This window comes from Arvicanthis niloticus, chromosome 22 (assembly GCF_011762505.2).
Source record: "Arvicanthis niloticus isolate mArvNil1 chromosome 22, mArvNil1.pat.X, whole genome shotgun sequence".
In the NCBI taxonomy this organism is placed as follows: domain Eukaryota; kingdom Metazoa; phylum Chordata; class Mammalia; order Rodentia; family Muridae; genus Arvicanthis; species Arvicanthis niloticus.
Window position 1 is genome coordinate 44,284,148 of NC_133429.1, and position 19,882 is coordinate 44,304,029.

The 19,882-nt window shown below is 43.8% G+C and overlaps 1 protein-coding gene across 1 annotated transcript in view; it reads left to right on the plus strand.

Moving 5' to 3' along the window:
- The first annotated feature begins 9,759 nt into the window (after positions 1–9,759).
- The window catches only part of Ppm1h (protein phosphatase, Mg2+/Mn2+ dependent 1H), a 257,165-nt gene continuing 247,042 nt past the window's right edge, over positions 9,760–19,882 (plus strand). Inside the window, exon 1 of the mRNA XM_076920370.1 lies at positions 9,760–10,536. Within this exon, the coding sequence (XP_076776485.1) occupies positions 10,292–10,536 (245 nt within the window). The 5' untranslated portion in view covers positions 9,760–10,291. The remainder of the gene's footprint in view (positions 10,537–19,882) is intronic.

A 19,882-nucleotide genomic window follows, 5' to 3' on the forward strand; every position in this document is an offset into this window, starting at 1 on the left:
GCTGTCATCCATACACTGAGCCAGGAGAGAAAAGCAGCTCCCCAGGGAAGAAGCTGTCTTTAGGTGCTCGATTGCTAATTCTTGCAAAGTTAGAGCATTTTCCTGAACAAAGCAAGATTTTCCAACTGAGAAACCTACCTTCCTTGCTACTTTAGTAACAATGTTACCTTGTAACAATAACCCCTATTGCAGTGATTTTTAAATGGCAGCGGTGATGGAGAATAGGTAGCATCTAAAGGGGAGTCACTGGATACAAGTTGAGAAAGAGATTGGTAATAGTGCAGTCTTTCTTATAAAGATGTTTTCAGTTATACAGAATTTAGAATTTCCGCAAAATTAACAGCATGACCCAGGCTGCTCCCAACTTCCAAACATGATGTCCTACCTAGAAACTTGACTGTCAAGTCCCTGCTCTTCCTTTGAAAGTTTCCAGATAAATAATTAAATTACACTTTGTAACAATGTATCCTCTAATATGGGGATGTCCGATCAGCCACCTGTGAGCCACTGTGACCCAGGAAAGCTATAAATGAGACCCAATACAAAATCAACTTACAAAAACCATAAAGGGTTCTTTCCCTTCCTTTCTGTTCTTTTTCTTTCTTTTTTCCCAGTTATCGTGACTTAATTAAACAGTTCTTAAACCTACACTTGTAGTAGGCATCAAGTGGCAGTGTCGCTCAAAATACGCACCTGACTCCTACACTATGGTGGTGAGTGGTGTCATCCGAGGCAGACAGTAGAATCGGTACCATCAAATGTCACAGGCACTCACGGTGACTTGGTGAGTGAAGAGCAGGGGTAATGCTTTCACTTATCAAACGGTCTCATTCACTGTTAATTGGGTAAGCACGCAAGCATTCCTAATTATGAGGGATGCTTCCACACCCAGGCGGCACCTCACACAAGGCCCACCATGCTTCACAAACAGCCCTCTACTTCCAACACATCCACCTCCTCCGAGAGGCAGAAGGGCTCAAACCTGGCTTTCTGTTTGCTCTCAATTAATTTTCATAACAAAGGTAAACACTGAGTGCCTTGGGAGTTCTGCTGCGGGGACAAAACACCATGGCCAACAAGCAAGTTGTGGAGGAAAGGGTTTATTCTGCTTACCCTTCCAGGTTGTAGTTCATCACTGGAGGAAGTCAGGACAGGATCTCAAGCAGGACTGGAACCTGGAGACAGGAACTAATGTAGAGGCCGTAGAGAGTGGTGCTTACTGCCTTGCTCATCATGTCTTAGCTCAGCCTGCTTTCTTATAGAACGAGAGATCACCAGTCCAGAGATGGCTCCACCCACAATGGGCGTGGCCCCGCCCCATTGATCACCAATTGAGAAAATGCCTACAGCTGGATCTCATGGAAGCATTTCCTCAACTGAGGCTCCTTTCTCTCTGATGACTCTAGCTTGTGTCAAGTTGGTGCACAAAACCAGTCAGTACACTTACTGTTTATCTAATTTTCCATTCCGGAGTTGTTTTGACAGTGTCTCAACAGAGAACAGAAGCCATAACAAAGAAAATTCTGGATGAAGGGAGGTTTTTCAATGAAAAGTGGGCAAATTCAGACAAATAGTACGTGTTCTGCTTAAATTTTAAAGTAATTGTGCATGTTTCCATGACTGTGTGCATGTTTCCATGACTGCATGCATGTTTCCATGACTGCATGCATGTTTCCATGACTGCATGCATGTTTCAAAGACTGATTTGTAAAAGCGACATATGCGAAAGCCTGCTGTCAAAGTTTCTGTCTATCAAGGGTTGCCATGAAGACAAAACAGCATACGTGCATAAAAATCTTCTCTACAATATAGTTCCGACTCAGACTCAATTGAAAAATGAGTTAGGTATTGGACTATTTCTAGCAAAAAGTCAAACGCATGTAGTGAGAGTGAACTTATGAAATGACACATAGTGTGGCAGATGTAATATGCCCTGGAAAATGGAGGCCACCATTTCGAAAGCCAGTTTGCCTCACCAGACAATGGCCCTGTGAGTTGAGGAAGACGGAAGTTTGTTAAAAAGAAGTTTGGAGAGATGATCTTAAACCTGTCCTCTGGCAGTGGTTGTCTGCATTCGTGCTGAAGAAACGCCTCAACCTGAATTTTTATTAGAGGTATTGATGATGAATGTAACTCAGCTGAAGACATGGCTTCATTAGTATGAGTAAAACACCCAACTAAATCAAGAGCCTCACACGGAGCAGTAAAAAATAAGCTAAAGTGATTTTGTATGTCTGTTGTCATGTCAGCATATCCCCATCTGGTAGAATTACCAATGACTAGATGGGAGTGACATAAAATTCATAGAAGATAATGTAGTTGACTGAAATTTCTACTTAATGAAGCAACACTGCATAGTACAGCAATATATGCCCCAAAGCATTAATTGTGGATATTATGCAAATCCAAGTTCCTGACTTTCTTGAGGTCCAGGGTCCTGAGGTCAGCTCCAGGAATTCTGTTAAATTATTGACACCACCTATGGTGACATCACTTTTCAGAAAGCAGCAAAGTCCGGTCAATATCAAGAAGATTTTATGCCTTGGGATGTGCTGCCAGCTGGGTCATGGCATCAAAAATAAAATCTGTCCCAGATCCTGATGATGAAAACTGGCTTACAGATTCAGCAATTTTAGTGGATTTAACCACTCATATGAGTTAAACACTAGTCTTCAAGGTAAAAATGTAACTCATCAAAACAGCATTTCAAATCATAACTTGAACTGTGAATGAGACTGTGGCGAGATTAGATTAAGGTAAACAGATACATTTTAACATGTTGGCTAAACAAAGCCGTGTGAAGAGTAAAAAATAATATAATCTTTTTCAATTTGATACAAAAATTTGAAACATAGTTCAAGATTGCTAAGAATATAATATTTTGATATAATTGTGATTCCACATTCTTTCCACATAAACATAGTATTGGCCAGTTTATTAGTAGAATTCTTATAGCTGAGAGCTAACACTGAGCTTAAAACATTTGGTCATGTCTCTATTCTCCACTTTCACAGGCCCTATCTTGCTAGAGATAAGTAGCCTTCAATTCTCAATCACTTTGTAACCAAGTCATTATGGTTTTAGTAGCACTTAGATTTGTGAGAAAGTATTTTCAAGAATAAAGCTGAATGGAGAGATGGCTCAGTGTTTAAGAGCACTGGCTGCTCTTCCAGAAGACCTAGGTTCACTTCTCAGCAACCACATAGCATCTTAGAACTGTCACAAGCCTACTTCCATAGGATCTGGCGCCCCTGCACAGACATACATGCACATACCAATGCATATAGAAGAAAAAGAGGAAGAGGAGTGGCAGGAGAAGGAGGAGGAGGAAGCAACTTAAGAGTAAAAGTGGAAGCAAAGTATCTGATGAGCAACATGAGGACCGGTAGGTGCACTTCAACTACTTCCATCAGACCCATAGTCCTTAGTCACTCAAATACAGTGCCAAATACCCAGTAGTTATTTTTATTTAATTAACATAATTACATCATTACCCACTCATCCAGCCTCTCTTTCCCATGTCCTCCCTCCCCATACACTTCCCAAATTCACTGCCTTCTCCTCTTTTAAAACTGTGTTACATAAACATATAAGCAGATAAACATATAAATACAACCTGCTGAATCTGTTCAGTCGTGGCCAAAATATGTTCCTAGAGCTAACCATTGTGCTACATGACCAGTGACGTGCTCAGTAGCTTTATTTTGCCCTCTATTACTTTTATAAGTTTTAAAAACAATCAAAGGGAAACACAATTTTTTTTATTATTTACACGTGCTAATTTTCTTGAAATTACTGGTTGAGAAGTTGTCACCTCATGCCTAGGAGGAGCTGGTCAACACAAAACAAACGTTGTGGTTTTGTTTTGTTGTGGACTCTTTGTTTCTTTTGGGTGGGGAATTTTTTTTTCTCTACTGGTTTTGTGTTTGTTTGTTATATTTTCTGAAAAAAAAATTTTTTTGGAAAGAAAAAAGGAGGAAACTATAAAGCTGGGTGGGTAGGAAGGTGGGAAGGAACTGGGGGAGATTGTGAGAAGAAAAACATGATAAAAATATTTTAAAGAGAAGAAGGAAGAAAAAGAAAGAAAGAAAGAAAACTTGGGACCTACTTGACTATTTTTAAAGACAGTATGGCACTACACTGATTATGATATGATGATATTTTTGTAGTGGTAGATACCACAAATATCATATAAGGAATGTTTTTCTCATCGAATTTCATTATATAATTGAATATTTATATATTTGAATATTACAAATGAACTTAGTTATATATATATATATATATATAAATGGATATTTGAATATGTATTTATGAATATTTATATATTTAATATGTATCCCAAGACTATTCTTTTTATTAAACTTTTAAGGATTTTTTTTTTCATTTTTATCTTACGTGTAAGAATGTTTTGCCTGCGTGCCTGTATGTTCACCATGTGTGTGCCTAGTGTCCATGTAATACAAAAGAGGGCAGCAGATCCCCTGGGACTGGTGATGCAAAAAGTTGTGAGCTGCCATGTGGGTGCTGGAAACCAAACCCTGGTCCTCTGCAAAACCGAGTGCTCGTGATTGCTGAAACATCTCTCCATCCCCTCAACACAACTGTCTTTCATCCAATAAGGTCCAGAGAAGACAGATTAGGCATCCCCAAAGATTTTTTAAGTGAGTTTTGTTTCATTCATGTTTTTATTGAAAAAAAACATTTTCATTCAGTATATTTTGATCATGTTTTCTCATTCCCCAATTCCTCCCAGATCCTCCCCAGCCTCTCCCTATCTCCCTGCCCTTCCAGCTTTATGTTCCCTCTCTTTCTTCGTCTGCTTTTCCTCTTTCCCTCCCTCCCTCCCTCCCTCCTCCCCTCCCTCCCTCCCTCCTTCCCTCCCTCCCTCTCTCCCTTCCTTCCACCCCCCTCCTTCCTTCTTATCTCTCTCTTAAAGCAAACAAGCAACAAACAACAAAAAAGAAACATACGCATACACAAAATAAAAACAAACAAGCAAAAGACCAATAAATCAAACAAACAAACAATAAAAGCCCAAACAAAACAAAATGAGACAAAACTAACCAACCAAACAAACAAAGAAACAAAAAACCCAAAAGTCTACAAAATACCACTGAGTTCGTTCTTGTGTTGGCCATCTATCCCTGGACATTAGGCATTCCCTGAAATCTGGTTAATATACTAGGCGAGAAGCCATTGGAGACAACTGTTTCCTTTGCCAGCAGGCATCAACTGCAGATAACGTCTTGGTTAGGGGTGGGAGCTTGTTTCCAGTTCCCCTTCTGACAGCTGGCTTGAAACCTTGTGTGTCTGTGTGTGCTGCTGCCGTTTCTGCACCTGCCTCAGTTCTGTTGTTTCTGGAAGGTGCGGTTTCCTTGATGTCATCCATCCCCTCTGCCTCATCCACATAGCTCCTGAGTACTGAGGGGAGGGGTTTGATGGAGGCACGCTGTGTGCTCCGAAGTCTCTCACTTTCCACACATTCTTTAGTCTGTGTCTCTGTGTTAGCTGCCATCTACTGCAAGAGGACATTTCTCCAATGTGTGTTGAGTGAGGTTCAGCTTTGTGGGTACAGCAATATGCTACTGTGTGTCATTTTACTGTTTTGTTCCTTCATCATAATGTTAGGATTAGATTTTCCCCTAGATCTATGACCTACCCAGTCTCAGGTTCTTGGCCATCTTAGCAGTATCAAGTATGGGTTTTACCTCATGGACTGGGCCTTAAATCCAATCAGAAAGTGCTTAATTGGTCTCATAACATTGATGGCCATACCACACCAGGATATGTCACAGGCAGGTCACTGTGTAAGGTCACAGGTCTGTACCTGGGAGATACGATGAGGGCCTTTCTCCTCCTGTAGTGTGCAGAATAACTTTCAGTACCATAATCTCTAATCGTGAAGGGCGAAGTTTCTAGTTAGGTACCAGGTCAGCATCTTCATGTCATATGTAAGTGTTATCTTTGGCAGTAGGACTTTACCATCAGGTTGTGAAGAGTAACCAATAACCTTGGCAATAGCCTGAATGTTTAGGAGTTTCCATGGGGCCCCTTGGGTCAACAGCACACGAAGATGTAGCCTGGCTCTGGGGACTTTTACTTAGTGGTATAAAATGTTTAATTCAGGTCTTGTCTGCTCTATTGGCGACTCAATTTACATTTCTTTCATATATACATACACATAGACAGACAGACAGACAGACAGACAGACAGAAGCTTCTAAAGTGGCAGCTTTCCATATGGTTGGCAAACAGCCTTTAGTGGTATCTGCTCCTACCCATAATTCTCTCCTTTACCCTTCTCTTCCATCCCCCTCCTCATTTAGTCTTCCTAGTTTCTGCTTCATCTCTCCATAATAATATGTCCCATTTCTCCATCATACCACTTCCTCTCAAGTCAATGTCAAGACTAAAGTGTTCACACTGGCACCGAACTTCTGGTGTCTCTTAGTGCCGAAGGACCCTGTCGTTGTTTCCTTCTCTGTCTGAACTATCTAGTTATGCATTTGTAGATCATGCTTTGTTTGTGTTTAATCCAGGTGTTTTTCCCATGAGTATACTGGGCTAAAAAAGACTAGGGATGCTGCAGGTGGGGTGTGCCCTTTGCAGTTCATCTTGCAAGTGCTCAGGATCTTAGTGTCTCTTATGTTGAAGGCATTAACCTTGATCTTCCCATGACAGTGATAGCTGCCATCATCTGTTTAGCATTAGCCTTGAGGCTGCCAGGTTTTTACAATGCAAGTTGTTGTTTCATTTTGTTGTCAGCAAACATTTTAAGAGAATCCGTGATCACTTAAGGGAAACAACAACAAAAACAAAACCACCTATCTGGGCTTTTTTTTTTTTTTCCTTATAAACAACCATTCTTAATGATAGCCACAGAGGTATAGTATCATGGCGATCAGATTACAAGGAAAAACAACCCCAAATAGTCTCTTCCAAATGAACAATCTGCAAACACAAGAGGCAGGTACCTTCACCCTATGTACAGTGTGTAACAAACAAATCAGAGTCTGTCCATTCCTGATCCCTGTATAATTGAATCTAGCTGCTCAGTTTTATTTTTTTTTCCAGGAGTGGCATACATAGTGCATGAGAAAAGTGTTTATTTTTAGGGGTGCCTCGAACAGTAATAAGGACACCCCCCCGCCTTAAATTTAAAAAGCAAAACTCACTTTCATTTTTGCTGTCAATCTAATCAGAGGCAAGACGGTCGGGAAGCTCGGCTAACTTTCAGGGCAAAGTTCTTGGGAAGAATATTGCACAAGCTACGGGTGGCACTGTACTGTGACAGGTAATAATCAGGTTAGGAAGGAGACAGAGTAACTTCTTAAAGGATTACTTCACTAAGCTTGCTAATGTTTCCAATTTTAATTGTGCTACACCTCCTATTTCAGAAAGAGACTGGAAGCTTATGGAAAAGTATCAAAAAGTGGTTATGTCCTGGGAGATTAAAGAATCTTTTACTTTTTCATTACATCTCTGGACCACTGGATTTTATTTATTTGTAATATACCGTGGCCGGGCAGGCACTACTTTGAAATTGAAAATAAATCAGACAGTAATGTTTTATTAAAATCCAGTTTCATACGCATACTAAAGCAGCACCATAAAATGAAGAGAAGACTCATATTAAGCTCAGCTCAACAAAACATGATTATTGAAACATCTAAACCATAATATTAAAAGCCGTATTATAAGAAAGTCCCCCTTGAAAGGGGGACTCTAAGCTTATCTTGGAAGCAGAGGAATCCAGAGCCTGTGATGAGTTTGTATGTTTAAACAAAACATGCACAGTGAGAGATTCACCATTCAAGATTTCACAGTTTAGCCATGAAAATATTAAGAAGGAACTGAAATGGCATCACTCAAAAACCTGACCCATTACAATGTTTTATTTTAGATTCATTTTTATTTTATGTGGATGGATAATTTGGCTGAATGTATGTCTGGACACAGTATCAGGGCATTACCTGAGGAAGCCAGAAGATGGGATTGGACCCCTTGCAATTGGAGTTACAGAGGGTTATGAGCCACCATGTGGGTGCAGGGAATTGAACCATAGTCCTCTTGGAAAAGCACTCAGTGCTCTAAATGGTCCAGCCCTCTGACCCCATTTTATAATTAAAGGGATGAAGAGGACTGAAATAAAACTAATGTGCGTTCAGTTCCAAAAAATATTAAACACATTAAAACATTAAAAGCATTAAAATAACATTAAAACAATGCATTGTGAGGCTGGAGAAGTGGCTCAGGGATTAAGAGCACTCGCTGTCTGCTCTTCCAGAGGACCAGGATTCAATTCCCAGCAACCACATAGCAGCTCACAACTGTCTATGTAACTCCATTTCCAGGAGCTCTGACACCTTCACACAGACATTTAGGCAGAAAAAAAAAAAAAGCCAATGTATATAAAATAAAAATAAATAAATTTAACTTTAAAAAACAATGCACTGAGAGTAGTAGTGTTTCAGTAAATATTTAAAGTGCTGCCATAATTATCTAAAGCAAGATGGTCAAGGGGAGAAAGTTCGATTTTTAAAAAATGATTCTAGGGCCGGGCAGTGATGGCGCACGCCTTTAATCCCAGCACTTGGCAAGCAGAGGCAGGCAGATTTCTGAGTTCAAGGCCAGCCTGGTCTACAGAGTGAGTTTCAGACAGCCAGAGAAACCTGGTCTCAAACAACCAAAAACAAAACAAAACAAAAAAACCCAAAAACAAACAAACAAACAAACAAAAAAAGTTTATCCAGGCATCCAGGCTTAAGAGCAGGGTTTCTCTACTGGGAGTGCTGGGCACCTGGACCACCCCTTTCTTCAGCACTTGGGTCACTCTCATTCCAGCATCTGGACCACCATCCTCTCTAAGGATAAGGGCCTGTGTTCCTGTATTCTCCCTACACTGTATTCTTCCTACAATTCTTAGGGAACTACTGCGAGCTGAGCTGCACAAATTGTCCAGTCTTAACTGCTAGGTCGCCCGCGCGCGGAACACGACTTAAAACAGCTTAGCATGAACCTGTCCTGTGGCAAAAGTTATTTGCTTGTTTGTTTTTAATGAAGCAAAACCAATACTTAACAAACATTAAGCACATTTACTATTCTCAAGACATTTAAATTAACATAATATCTCCAATATATATATATATATTATTTTAAGCATCTGCTTGTTTTTTAAGTTTACATTTAATTCAGTGGCTGTGTTCTGTTTTTCTTTAGGTCTCCACGTGACCTTAATTTTGTGCCGTTAAAATACTGTAGTAGTAAAGATACGTCTGTCGCTGTATTAGAGGAAAGAGCGTGTGGTACATTTGTTAAACAACCCGGCATGTTTCTGGCTTCTTGGAGATCTTTTGTTTTCTGTAAGAGTAAAAGCAGTCTACCTGAGAAACAAGGTGTGTGCCACGGACAGTAACACGTGTAGAGGTAATCAAAGAAAAGGGAAAGTGATTCTCGGAGAAAGCTTCCTAGGAGAAAACTTCAACCGATCCTTGCGTCCCCATTGTGTAGTGGAGACTTCAGCACTGGGTAGATCTGCTCCTATCCACCGTGTCACTGGAGAGACCGCCCGCCACCACGATTGCACCTGTCTTCCCAAAGTTTCTTTTCCGGAGGTCAAAGGCACTTTCCCCCGCAGCGCCTACCCCTCTTCTGGCTTCTCCCAGCGGCCTGAGGCCATGTGACAGCCCCTAACACCTGTCCAGCCACCGGCTCACAGCGCCCCCATCCTCCTCGCCAGGTACCGACCGGGCCCGGCTGCGTCGTCCTCCTGAGGTCACGGTCTCGGAGCTGGCCGTGCTCCGCAGGCAGGGGAGGGGCTGAGGCTGGGCCAGAGCCGCAGCCGGAGCCCGTGCAGCAGCCTGATCATCACATGACTCGACGGCGGTAGCGGTGGCAGCAGGAGCCGCGGGTCCGCGGGCTCGCCGGGTGGGCTCAGCACCGCGCACGCAGGAGCGGGGCGCAGGGGGGCGGGGAAGGGACCCGCCACAGCCGCCGCCCGCCAGCCGCTCCCGGGGCTCTCGCTGTCCCTCCCCAACCGCCCGCCCGCCCGCTCGCTCCATGTCGCCCGGTTGCGGAAGTGTCGCCGGGAGAAGTGGCGGCGGCGGCGTCAGGGAGCACGGGAGGCCGGGGCTCGGCCCCCTGCAGCACTGAGCTCCCGGAGCCGCGCGTCCCAGCGTCCCCACCGCCACCCGTGCGCTCCGCGCCCGCCGCAGCCTGCATGCCCCGCGCTGCGCCTCGGCCGGCCGCCGCCTCCTGCTCGCTCAGCGGCTGCCCGGCGCCGGAGTAATATGCTCACTCGGGTGAAATCTGCCGTGGCCAATTTCATGGGCGGCATCATGGCTGGCAGCTCCGGCTCCGAGCACGGCGGCAGCGGCTGCGGAGGCTCGGACCTGCCCCTGCGCTTCCCGTACGGGCGGCCAGAGTTCCTCGGGCTGTCTCAGGATGAGGTGGAATGCAGCGCAGACCACATCGCCCGCCCCATCCTCATCCTCAAGGAGACCCGGAGGCTGCCCTGGGCCACCGGCTACGCAGAGTGAGTGCACCGGCGCACCCCGATCTCCTCGCCGCCCCTCCCCACACCATTACAGCTCCTTCCTCTCCCGGCTTCTGGGCACTAAGGTTCTCCACCCGCTCTGGCCTCCAGGCCTCGGAGAGAGCCTCTTCACTTACACTGCCCAGTTCCCTTTCCCCCTCTTCGCCCCCACCCCTCAAACCCTGATATGGGCTTTCTGACCAAGCAGTGGGTGGCAGAGGGGAATGGCAAAGGCGCAGGACCGTGGGAACGCAGAGGTTGGACCGCTCTGATATTAAGGGGTCTGTAACACTTTTGGGGGAAAGTGGGCAAAAACAGCTCTGCTGAAGTTGCAACATGTTAGGCAAACCTGTATCAGTGATCAACTCCCCCCGCCCCCCCATCCTTGTGCCCCCGCGTGAGGTCGATGCTTGCGGGAAGTGTTCCCCGAGGCGGTCGGCTTGGTGCGCGTGACTGCACGTTCCGAAAGGTCTTTCTGTGAGCTCATTGGGCTTTATAGCAGGTTGTGAACGCCGCGCGACCAGTAAATGCCACTACCATTTCCCATAGTCCTTGGAGAAATAGAAACTTACTCCGGGGTGTCGAATACAGCATTTTAGTAATCAGCTTTTGCGATTAGGCGAGCTCCGGAGTGATTTGCTATGTGTAAAAAAAAAAAAAAAAAAAAAAAAAAAAAAAAAAAAAAAAAAAAAAAAAACCAGACTGAGTTAGACTAACTGCCGGGCGAGGAACAGGGAGACGAGGGTTCCTTGTCCTTCTGCTACTCCACGGTCACTTCTCCATTGACTATTAATAAACATCGTGTGAATGGTGTTTTCTCCCACCTAATATTTACCATTTAGCTTTGTGTAACTGGAAGACTAGAAGAGGGCATTTAGACCAGAATCCCCAGTTTAGTGACTGTGGGTCCAAAGTCACCCCCGCCCCTGTGTTCTGTACACCTTTTCCTTTTTCACCCTGTCTGTAATCTTGGCCATCCCCAACCGATGCGAGGCTTTTCACTCTCTTTCTCTGATTGGTTCATCCAGGAACCAATAAATTTCCCCTGAGCCTGGGCGCCTTCTGGCTGACCCGGTTCTGGTGGCCCAAATCCCCCCAGCAGGCGTGGTTCCCTACAAGCCGAGTTCCGGTGCAGGAAGTAGGTGGCTTGCGAATCAGTCTGCCTAGAATCTTGAATTCTTTTTCCTCCGGCGTCATCCTGTGATCGTGACTCCACGGGCTTGTGTATAAATGGAGATTGATGACTGGCATGTGAAGAAAGGAGCCTAAGAATTAGGTGTGCGGGGTGGGCAGGTGGGTGGATAGAGCATAGGCAGACAAGCGTGAAAGAGAAGGAGCAGGAAGAACGAAACAGCCTGTAACCTCCAAGAGGAAGCTGAAACCTAAAGGCGGGGAGAAGTGCCTGCTAATTCATGCCAGCAGTTCTTGCCTGAAAAATAAGTTCAAAAGCCACTGGACCCTTTGTAAGGTCAAAAGCAACTGGAGGTGTACGACCTTATAATTGTATAGGTGGAGGCCCTTCTGCCTGCCAAGCTCCTGAGCAGTGGAGGTTTGGTGGAACATGGACACCTGAGGGAGGGTCTGGGTCATGCACAGGGAAATGGTGAGATTATAGGAGGGAGGGAAGAAGGGAGGGAGAGAGGGAGGGAGGGAGGGAGGGAGGGAGGGAGGAGAGAGAGAGAGAGAGAGAGAGAGAGAGAGAGAGAGAGAGAGAGAATGAATGAATATCAGAGAATCACTGGCAATGGGAGCTAGCCAGGCACAGAGCAGGAGAAACCTCACAAAAGTATGAGGAAAGGGACAGAACTCTTCAGTGATAAGTAGGCATAGAAAGCTGAATGGCCCTCCTTTTTTATTTTCTCCCACAGAGCCTGTTTCCTTGTCTCTGAGAGCTCTGGCTTACCCTAGGCTAGAATGTGAGATGTCCAACTCTAAGCCAGAAAGAGTCAGTATTAAGGCTTCTGCTCTGAACACTAGTTACAGACATTCTGCATGCATGTTTATTCATGCAAACATCCTCTCTCACCTCAGGGACGCAATGTTTGGGACCTGTGCTTTTCCAACTCAGTTTGGATGTACCTATGAACACTTCTGTACTCTTCCCCCAACAGGCTCCTAGTCAGTGCTACTCTGTAGCACTTTCATGAAACACTGTGTCAGGGGCATCATTCCAAGTCCATGTGGGTAGAATTGCATTTCCTTACGGCCCTCTACTGTAGACATGCTCTCACTCAACCGTGAACATGTTCTCACTGGGTATCCCAGACTACAGAGGATTCCTCTCCGCCCTTCCTCAGACTCCTGACGTCATTCTTTTAAACTGTGTTGTAGTAATAATGCAAATGTAATTCGTGCCGGGCATTCTTTAGTGTTTTCAAGTTTATATTAGCCCATCTAAGTATCACAAGTCTTACCATATCTACTTTGTAGAACACAACTGTGAAATAATTAAGTGACTTGCCCATGTTAATACAATCTGTATCTGAACCCAGAAGGCCCAACTCCAGGACTCATGACACCAAACTCCCTCTCTACAGTTTCAAATTATGATACATCTATCTAACCCAGGGTGGGTCATTAATAATGCAATGCCACTAACATCTCTCTCTCTCTCCTCACGACTACTTTCATGAGATACTATACCATCTCCTCAAACCTCGAACTATTATTATTCTTTTTAATTTTTGTACTTTTAAAATTTATATATAGATATGATAAAATTATTATAAAGAAAAGTTGCGATTTTTCAAAGGTGCATCCTGAATCATAAAAACTGGCTGAAACAGAGGAGGAACGGTGTGGGGAGGGTAGCAGAAGTCATTTCCTGTTTGTTGAGGAGGAACTGGGAGGCAGAAATCCTCTTCTCTTTCTTCTAGAAGGTTCCTGAGAGGGATAGAATAGGAAGGTTATTTAACTAGTGGAAATAGAAGAATGCTTCTGAACCTAGTCTTTTATTTATGTCTCTGACAAAAGTTTGAACTGAGGTCTTGTAGTACAGGCTGTCATCCCAGCTTCTTAGGAGACTGAGGCAGGAGGATCTCAGCTACCCAGGAGGCTAAGGTAGGAGAATAACAAGGTATATAGTTCTACCTGAGGTAGAGTGAGTTCAAGGCCATGCTAGGCAGTGTAAGAAAACCAGGTCTCATAATAAATGATGGAAAGGCCAGAGATATGTATACATACATACATAAACATGTTCATACACATAGATGTAGACACATACATATGCAAACACACATACATTTCGGTGGAATGGGAAAGCATCTGGCTCCAAGCTTGCCAGGAAAGAAGACTTGCATCGCCTGATGACGAGGGTGTTGAAGCAAGGATCTTAAGCCGTGATGTTGACAGCCCAACATTTTGGGTGGTGGGAAATGGTCTACTTTTGTCATTTCTTGGTAACCCCTTGTAAAGAGAGATAATCTCTGTACGGCTGAGTTAGAAAATCAGCCATACAATCCTTGTCAGTCTTGAGGGTGTCAAGACTAAAGACCCTCCTCCATTCTGGAACTTACTATGGGATTTTCTGACTCCTTGAAGAGTTTCTTACTGTTGAGGGGCAATGTCACCACTGGATCATCGGTTCTCACCTACGGGTCGATATCAGATATCCTGAATATCAGATATTTACATTATGAGTCATAACAATATCAAAAATACAGTCATAAAGTAGCAACAAAATAGTTTTATGGTTGGGGGTGACTACAATCTGAGGAACTGTGTTAAAGGGTCACAGCATTAGGAAGGTTGAGAACCTCTGCTCTAGACTAAGGGGTATTTGCCAGGTTATGAAGCGCTTTAAGGCTGGTGCAGTATTTTAAAAACATGCATTAGCAAGTTTCATTTGAAACTTGGCTTCAAAATCACCGAGTGAGCCTGTGAGGTCTACCCAGAGAGGGCCTAAGAGAAGGAAGCCACTGTCTGACCCAGAGACTGTGGGACAGCTTCTTCCCTCAGCTTTCACAAGTTCAAATGCCATATAGGTTGTCCCGGTGGCACAGGGACCTGAGGTCAGCTTGTTGTTTTAATGGGTTAGAAACTTTCTTTTTAAACTTTGTTTTTTTACATTTATTTATTTATTTATTTATTTTCCCTTTCACTGCCCACCTCCCAATCACCCCTACCACAATCCTTCCCCCAACCCCATCCCCTTTTTCTCTGAGCGGGTAGCCCTCCCCCCAGCCCCCCAGGTTGGGGTGAGGGCTACCATCCATCCTGGCACCTCAGGGCTCTGTGGGGCTAGGAGTTTCCTCTCCTGAGGCCAGACAAGGCAGCCCAGCTAGAATATATCTCACAGACAGGCGACAACTTTTGATAGCTCCTGCTCCAGTTGTTCAGGACCCACATGAAAGTCAAACTGTACATTAGGGGCCTATGTATGAAAAGACCTAGGTCCAGCCATGTATGTTCTTTGATTGGTAGTTTAGACTAGTAAGAGCCCCAAGGGTCCAGGTTAGTTAACTATGTTGGTCTTCTTGTGGAATTCCTATCCTCTTCAGGGCCGCAATCCTTCCTTCTATTCTTCCATAAGAGTCCCCAAGCTCCATCCACTGCTTGGCTGCTGGTGTCTGCACCTGTCTGAGTCAGCCGGGGGTAGAGCCTCTTAGAGGACAGCCATGCTAGATTCCTGTTGTGTTTCATCTGATCTCCTCTTAACTCTATTTGGCCAGCCCCTGGACCATGTTTTTATGGCTCACCTAAGCCATGGTGGCTTCTTCTGCCTCCTCCACATTCTTCCCCTCGTGGTTCTCCTCACTTTTTAAACTATTTTTTAAAATGTGTCTAACTTCTCTACAAAACATGAATGGCAGACTCAGACATGTAGGCAAGCATGGAGTCTGTGCCTTAAACTGCCAAGACTGAGCCAGTGTTTTTTTGAGAAACACTGTTTTGTATATTAAGCATTCTTTAAGTTTTACTAATGATACACTTTTTTTTCAATAACAATTGTATCATTTTTTGCATATGTGTAACTGTCTTAAACATTACTTTGAGAACCTGTATTCAATGAATGTTACGTAAGTCCTCTGAGTCTCACGGAGTTCTAAATTGTAAACTTTTGAATGAAAGAATAATATTAAAATCCAGATAGCAACTCAGGTATTTGAATTTGTCTGAGAATCTGGCGGGCACTCCACCTCTCAGTCAACGTCACCCACTGCCAGCTGCCAATAAATACCATTAGGTGGCTGTGCCCTGCTAATATTAATATCATTGTGTGGCCCAGTAATGATAAAGAAACCATTTCTACCTTGAAGCTCTAAAATCCCCCAGACAGTTTTTCCTTTCCTGCTCTGGTCTTCCCTGAACCCACTCTTTCTTTTAGCACCCCCTCTTTTTGTGGTCCCCTGCCTTGAAACTTCCTCTTCAACCTACGCAGCTAAGGAAGCTGAAGGCTTTCTTTCCACTCTGGTTGGGAAAGGCTGAAAAGAAGCAGGTGGCTGGGGGCTGCCATTGAACTGCCCTGTCCGTAACAAATACCTGCAGGCAAGCAGAAGTCCAGAGCGGCTACAGCTATTTCTTCTGCTTCAGTGCTGACATTCAGAAGGTTTCCACATCTGAAGTGCTACTGGCCAAGTTCATTCTAAGGTGGTGCCTCCTGAGAGGGGGACATATCTGTAGACAGATTCATCACCTTTCTAAAACTCCTAGTGCTTTCTGGACCTTGATTTAGCCATTCTGACAGGTGTGTTTATCTGTGATAAAACTCTATTTGGATAGACAATATCATGTATAATATTGCTCTACCACACCAGGTTTTCTGGGTTTGGTAATAGCAACTTCCTTTGGTAACTTAACCTGCAGACCAGGATTGTTTTCTTCAAACACATATTGCTCAAGACAGTTTTCTTAGTGTATGGTAGAAAATTTTTAAAGCATCTTGAGTTTTCTAATTTGCCTAGTTTACTGGGTGGTTTTTTTTTTCAGTCTTGATTTATGCCCTCTCCTGCTTCCGTTAGTTTCCCACTGATGACATAATTGCCTTCCTACTGTACAGCAAGCACTGGCCTCATGCTGGGTCCATCCTGTAATAAGACAGAGCCATCATCTGCATTATAGCATTACCCAACACCCACCCCTGCCCTTTGCGACCATCTTTGAAGTGACATCCAGGACTATCACGCTTTCAGATGTTTGCTGTGATTTCAGTCTTTAATGTCTCTGGACCATTTCGAATCTCAGTACCCAGGTAACATGAAGGAAGCATTTCCCCAAATAGCTTTGTGATTAGCTCTGTTCTCAAATGTCCCAAGACCTTTGAACATAAAGAAAAAGGGTCCTGACTCATTCTGTTGGCACATAGCATTTCAAGTCAGCTCTAGATAGATGGGCTGATGGCTATGGAGCTGAGTGAGAGGGGTCAGTGGGTCAAAAGTCACTGAACTGAACTGAACCGACCTAGCAGGATGCTTGCTAAACAGACTGGGATGCAAGCTTGACCAGTTAGCAAGGCTGAGGAGTGCCTCCTAAACTTCCTGAGCAGGATTCTTGCTAAGACCACAGGATGAGGGTGAAGGTCACAGAAGAAGAGAACTTAGCGCAATAGGTGGCCACCTGTGTGTTGTTACCCCTTTGGGGATTGAACAGGGGTGTCCTAAGACCATCAGAAAACAGAGATATTTACATTCGGATTCTTAACAGTAGCAAAATTGCAGTTATGAAGTAGCAACAGAACTTGTATGCTTGGAGGTCTACACAGTACAGGGAACTGTATTAAAGGGTCAGTGCATTGGGAAGGTTGAGAACCACTGACTTAGAGGTACCCAACTAAGGCTTTATCAAATGCACAGTGTTCGCCACTGCTGCAAAAGGGGGAGAAAAGAAGAGGGAGGAGGGAGGCTTGCAGTTAAATGGCCATGCTTTGATTCTGATTTGTAGCATTGCCTCTGTGACCTTAGGTTGTTACCTTGTTCCATACTAACAGTGGGTGGCATGCAGAGTGTGTGTGTGTGCATGACACAGGACAAACTTAATCACATAAGCTGGCGTCGAGGACAATCCTTGAGGAGCCTTCCCTAAGTGGTCCCTTCAGTGGTTTTTACCAGCTTTCTAATTTATTCTATCACAGACACTTTGAAAGTAACAGGAGGATAGCTCTTGATTTGCATGGCCCATTTCCATATCTCCGCTACCACACTAACTCATTAGATGCATTAGCGTTTGCTCAGCGCGGCATGCAAGGGATAAAGACGTCCCTGTGCGCATGCTCTGTACCATGTACTATCCACGTGAATTTAAACAAGCGCACGCAGCACAGGTGCGGAAGCTCGCTCAAAAGCATACACGCTGTTTAAGCGGCAGACTCAAGACCCATACCCAGATCTCACTCCCACCTCTGCAGGTTTCAACCTGTCTTGTAAATATTTCTTTCCTTTCTATTTGTAAATTACACACATTCTTTAACTCCTACCCACCTCCAACAACAACAACGTTATAGGACTGTAAAATATGTTATTAAAAAGTTCAAATAATATATAATTTACCAAAAGAACAAAGTAAAATTGTAAAGCCAATAACCATTGTTAATACGTGAGCTATATCCAGACTTACTATACCTTAAAAAATAAAAGCGGATCGCTTACACATGCCTTCGAAGGTATCTTCTTTGTGAGTGTGTGTTGGACTCATCTGGAAGTCAGTACCCAGAGTAGCACCTGAGAATTCAGTGGAAGACTTTGTATTAATGAATCACTAGTGGTTGGCCCATCTGGGATTTACATTTAGGCTTCTAAGATTTATCCTGCTCGTCCAATTATTTCATTAAGGACAATTTCTAAATGTGGGGAGCTTGGTTAGAAGCCATGCACATTCATAATTATGATTCATGTTATCAGACTGGCCTTGCCACTTCATGCTATAGTCAGCAATGTGTGCCTGGAAACTGATTTAGTAGTGAGCCTTTGATGTTTGCTAACCATTCAAAGGAAGAGAAGCACTTCATTAAACTCAAGCCTGATAAAATAAAGTACTCATGTATATATGTTTATATCATCTATCATATATTAACCATTTGGATGGTGATTCTTTTTGATCTATACAGTTTGTCCACTCTTTGGAGATAACTATTATTTATTTATAAGAACTTTTTATATATTAAGGACATTAACCTTTAGCCAATTACCTTGCAGCGTCTTTCTCTTAGAGTGAATGTATTCATTACTCTTCTAATTGGCGAGACACAAATTTCTGACAGAAGCAACTCTAGGAAGCATGGTTAGTTTTGGCTTACAGTTCCAGGGCACAGAACCCATCATAGTGTGGAAGTCATAGAAGCAGGTGCTTGAGGTAGCTGCCACATGGCATCTGCATTCAGGAAGCAGATCTGGGCTCAGGTAGCTTCCTTCTTTCTATTTAGTCTGGAAAGCCAGTCCCATGTTTGGGGGGAGGGATTCCCCCACCTCTATTAACCTAATCTATATAATCCCTGTAGACATGCCCAGTGATTTCTTTCCTTTCTGGTGATTCTAAATCCCATCAGACTGACAAGATTAAACGTGTTCAATGTCTAACTCTATATTTTTTTCATTTACGTTGCAAAGTTTAATTTCTGTGTGATCATATTTAATCTCTATTATAGCTTCTATTTAGTATCGGTTCAAACATCTTAGCTCTGTAGCTGTTGAGTGTTCTTGGTTCTAAGCCACAGAAGCACAGCTTTGTAAGACAAGGAAGGAGAGAGGAGCTACAGAGAAGACAATGCCATCTCAGCCCAAGCAGTTCAGGGCATCTCCACTAGGAACTGCACCTCTGCACCCAGATGTCACTCAGGAGCAAGCCAGGTGTTCTTTCCTTCACTAGTCTCACATCTGCCTGTCCGTGCCAGCCAGCATCCAGGACATACTGACTGAAGCCTCCATCCCGACCTGGAGTTTGGGGAAGAGACTGGATTTGGTTCAGCTTGTATCAGTGGTCCATGTTTAGCTTCCGTGTCTGTGATCAGGGAGCCAAGATCACATCTCAGCATAGCTGCCAGAGCCTGTCACAGGAAATGAGCTTTTTAAAGAAGGAAGGGGTGGCAGTGTGGTCTGGGCACAACAGTTAAGAAAATTCTACTATAGGTAACTCATTTAGTGACAGGCACTAGAGTTCCTTGTTTACTTCAGATGTATATTAGTAGTCCAGAAAGTAAATTGACCTCATTTTTATACATTTGCAAGTCAACACTAAACAGTGGACCTTGTTATATGTTCATCGTTGGATGAGATTTTAAAATTGAATCTTTTAGGCAGCTGTATGCACTTCCTCTTTTTCCAACACAAACGGTGCCTGAAATGTTGTGTATTCATGTCAGAATGTAACTGCTACCCTGCCTTGAAACTCGGAGTGGCATCCACGTTATATATTT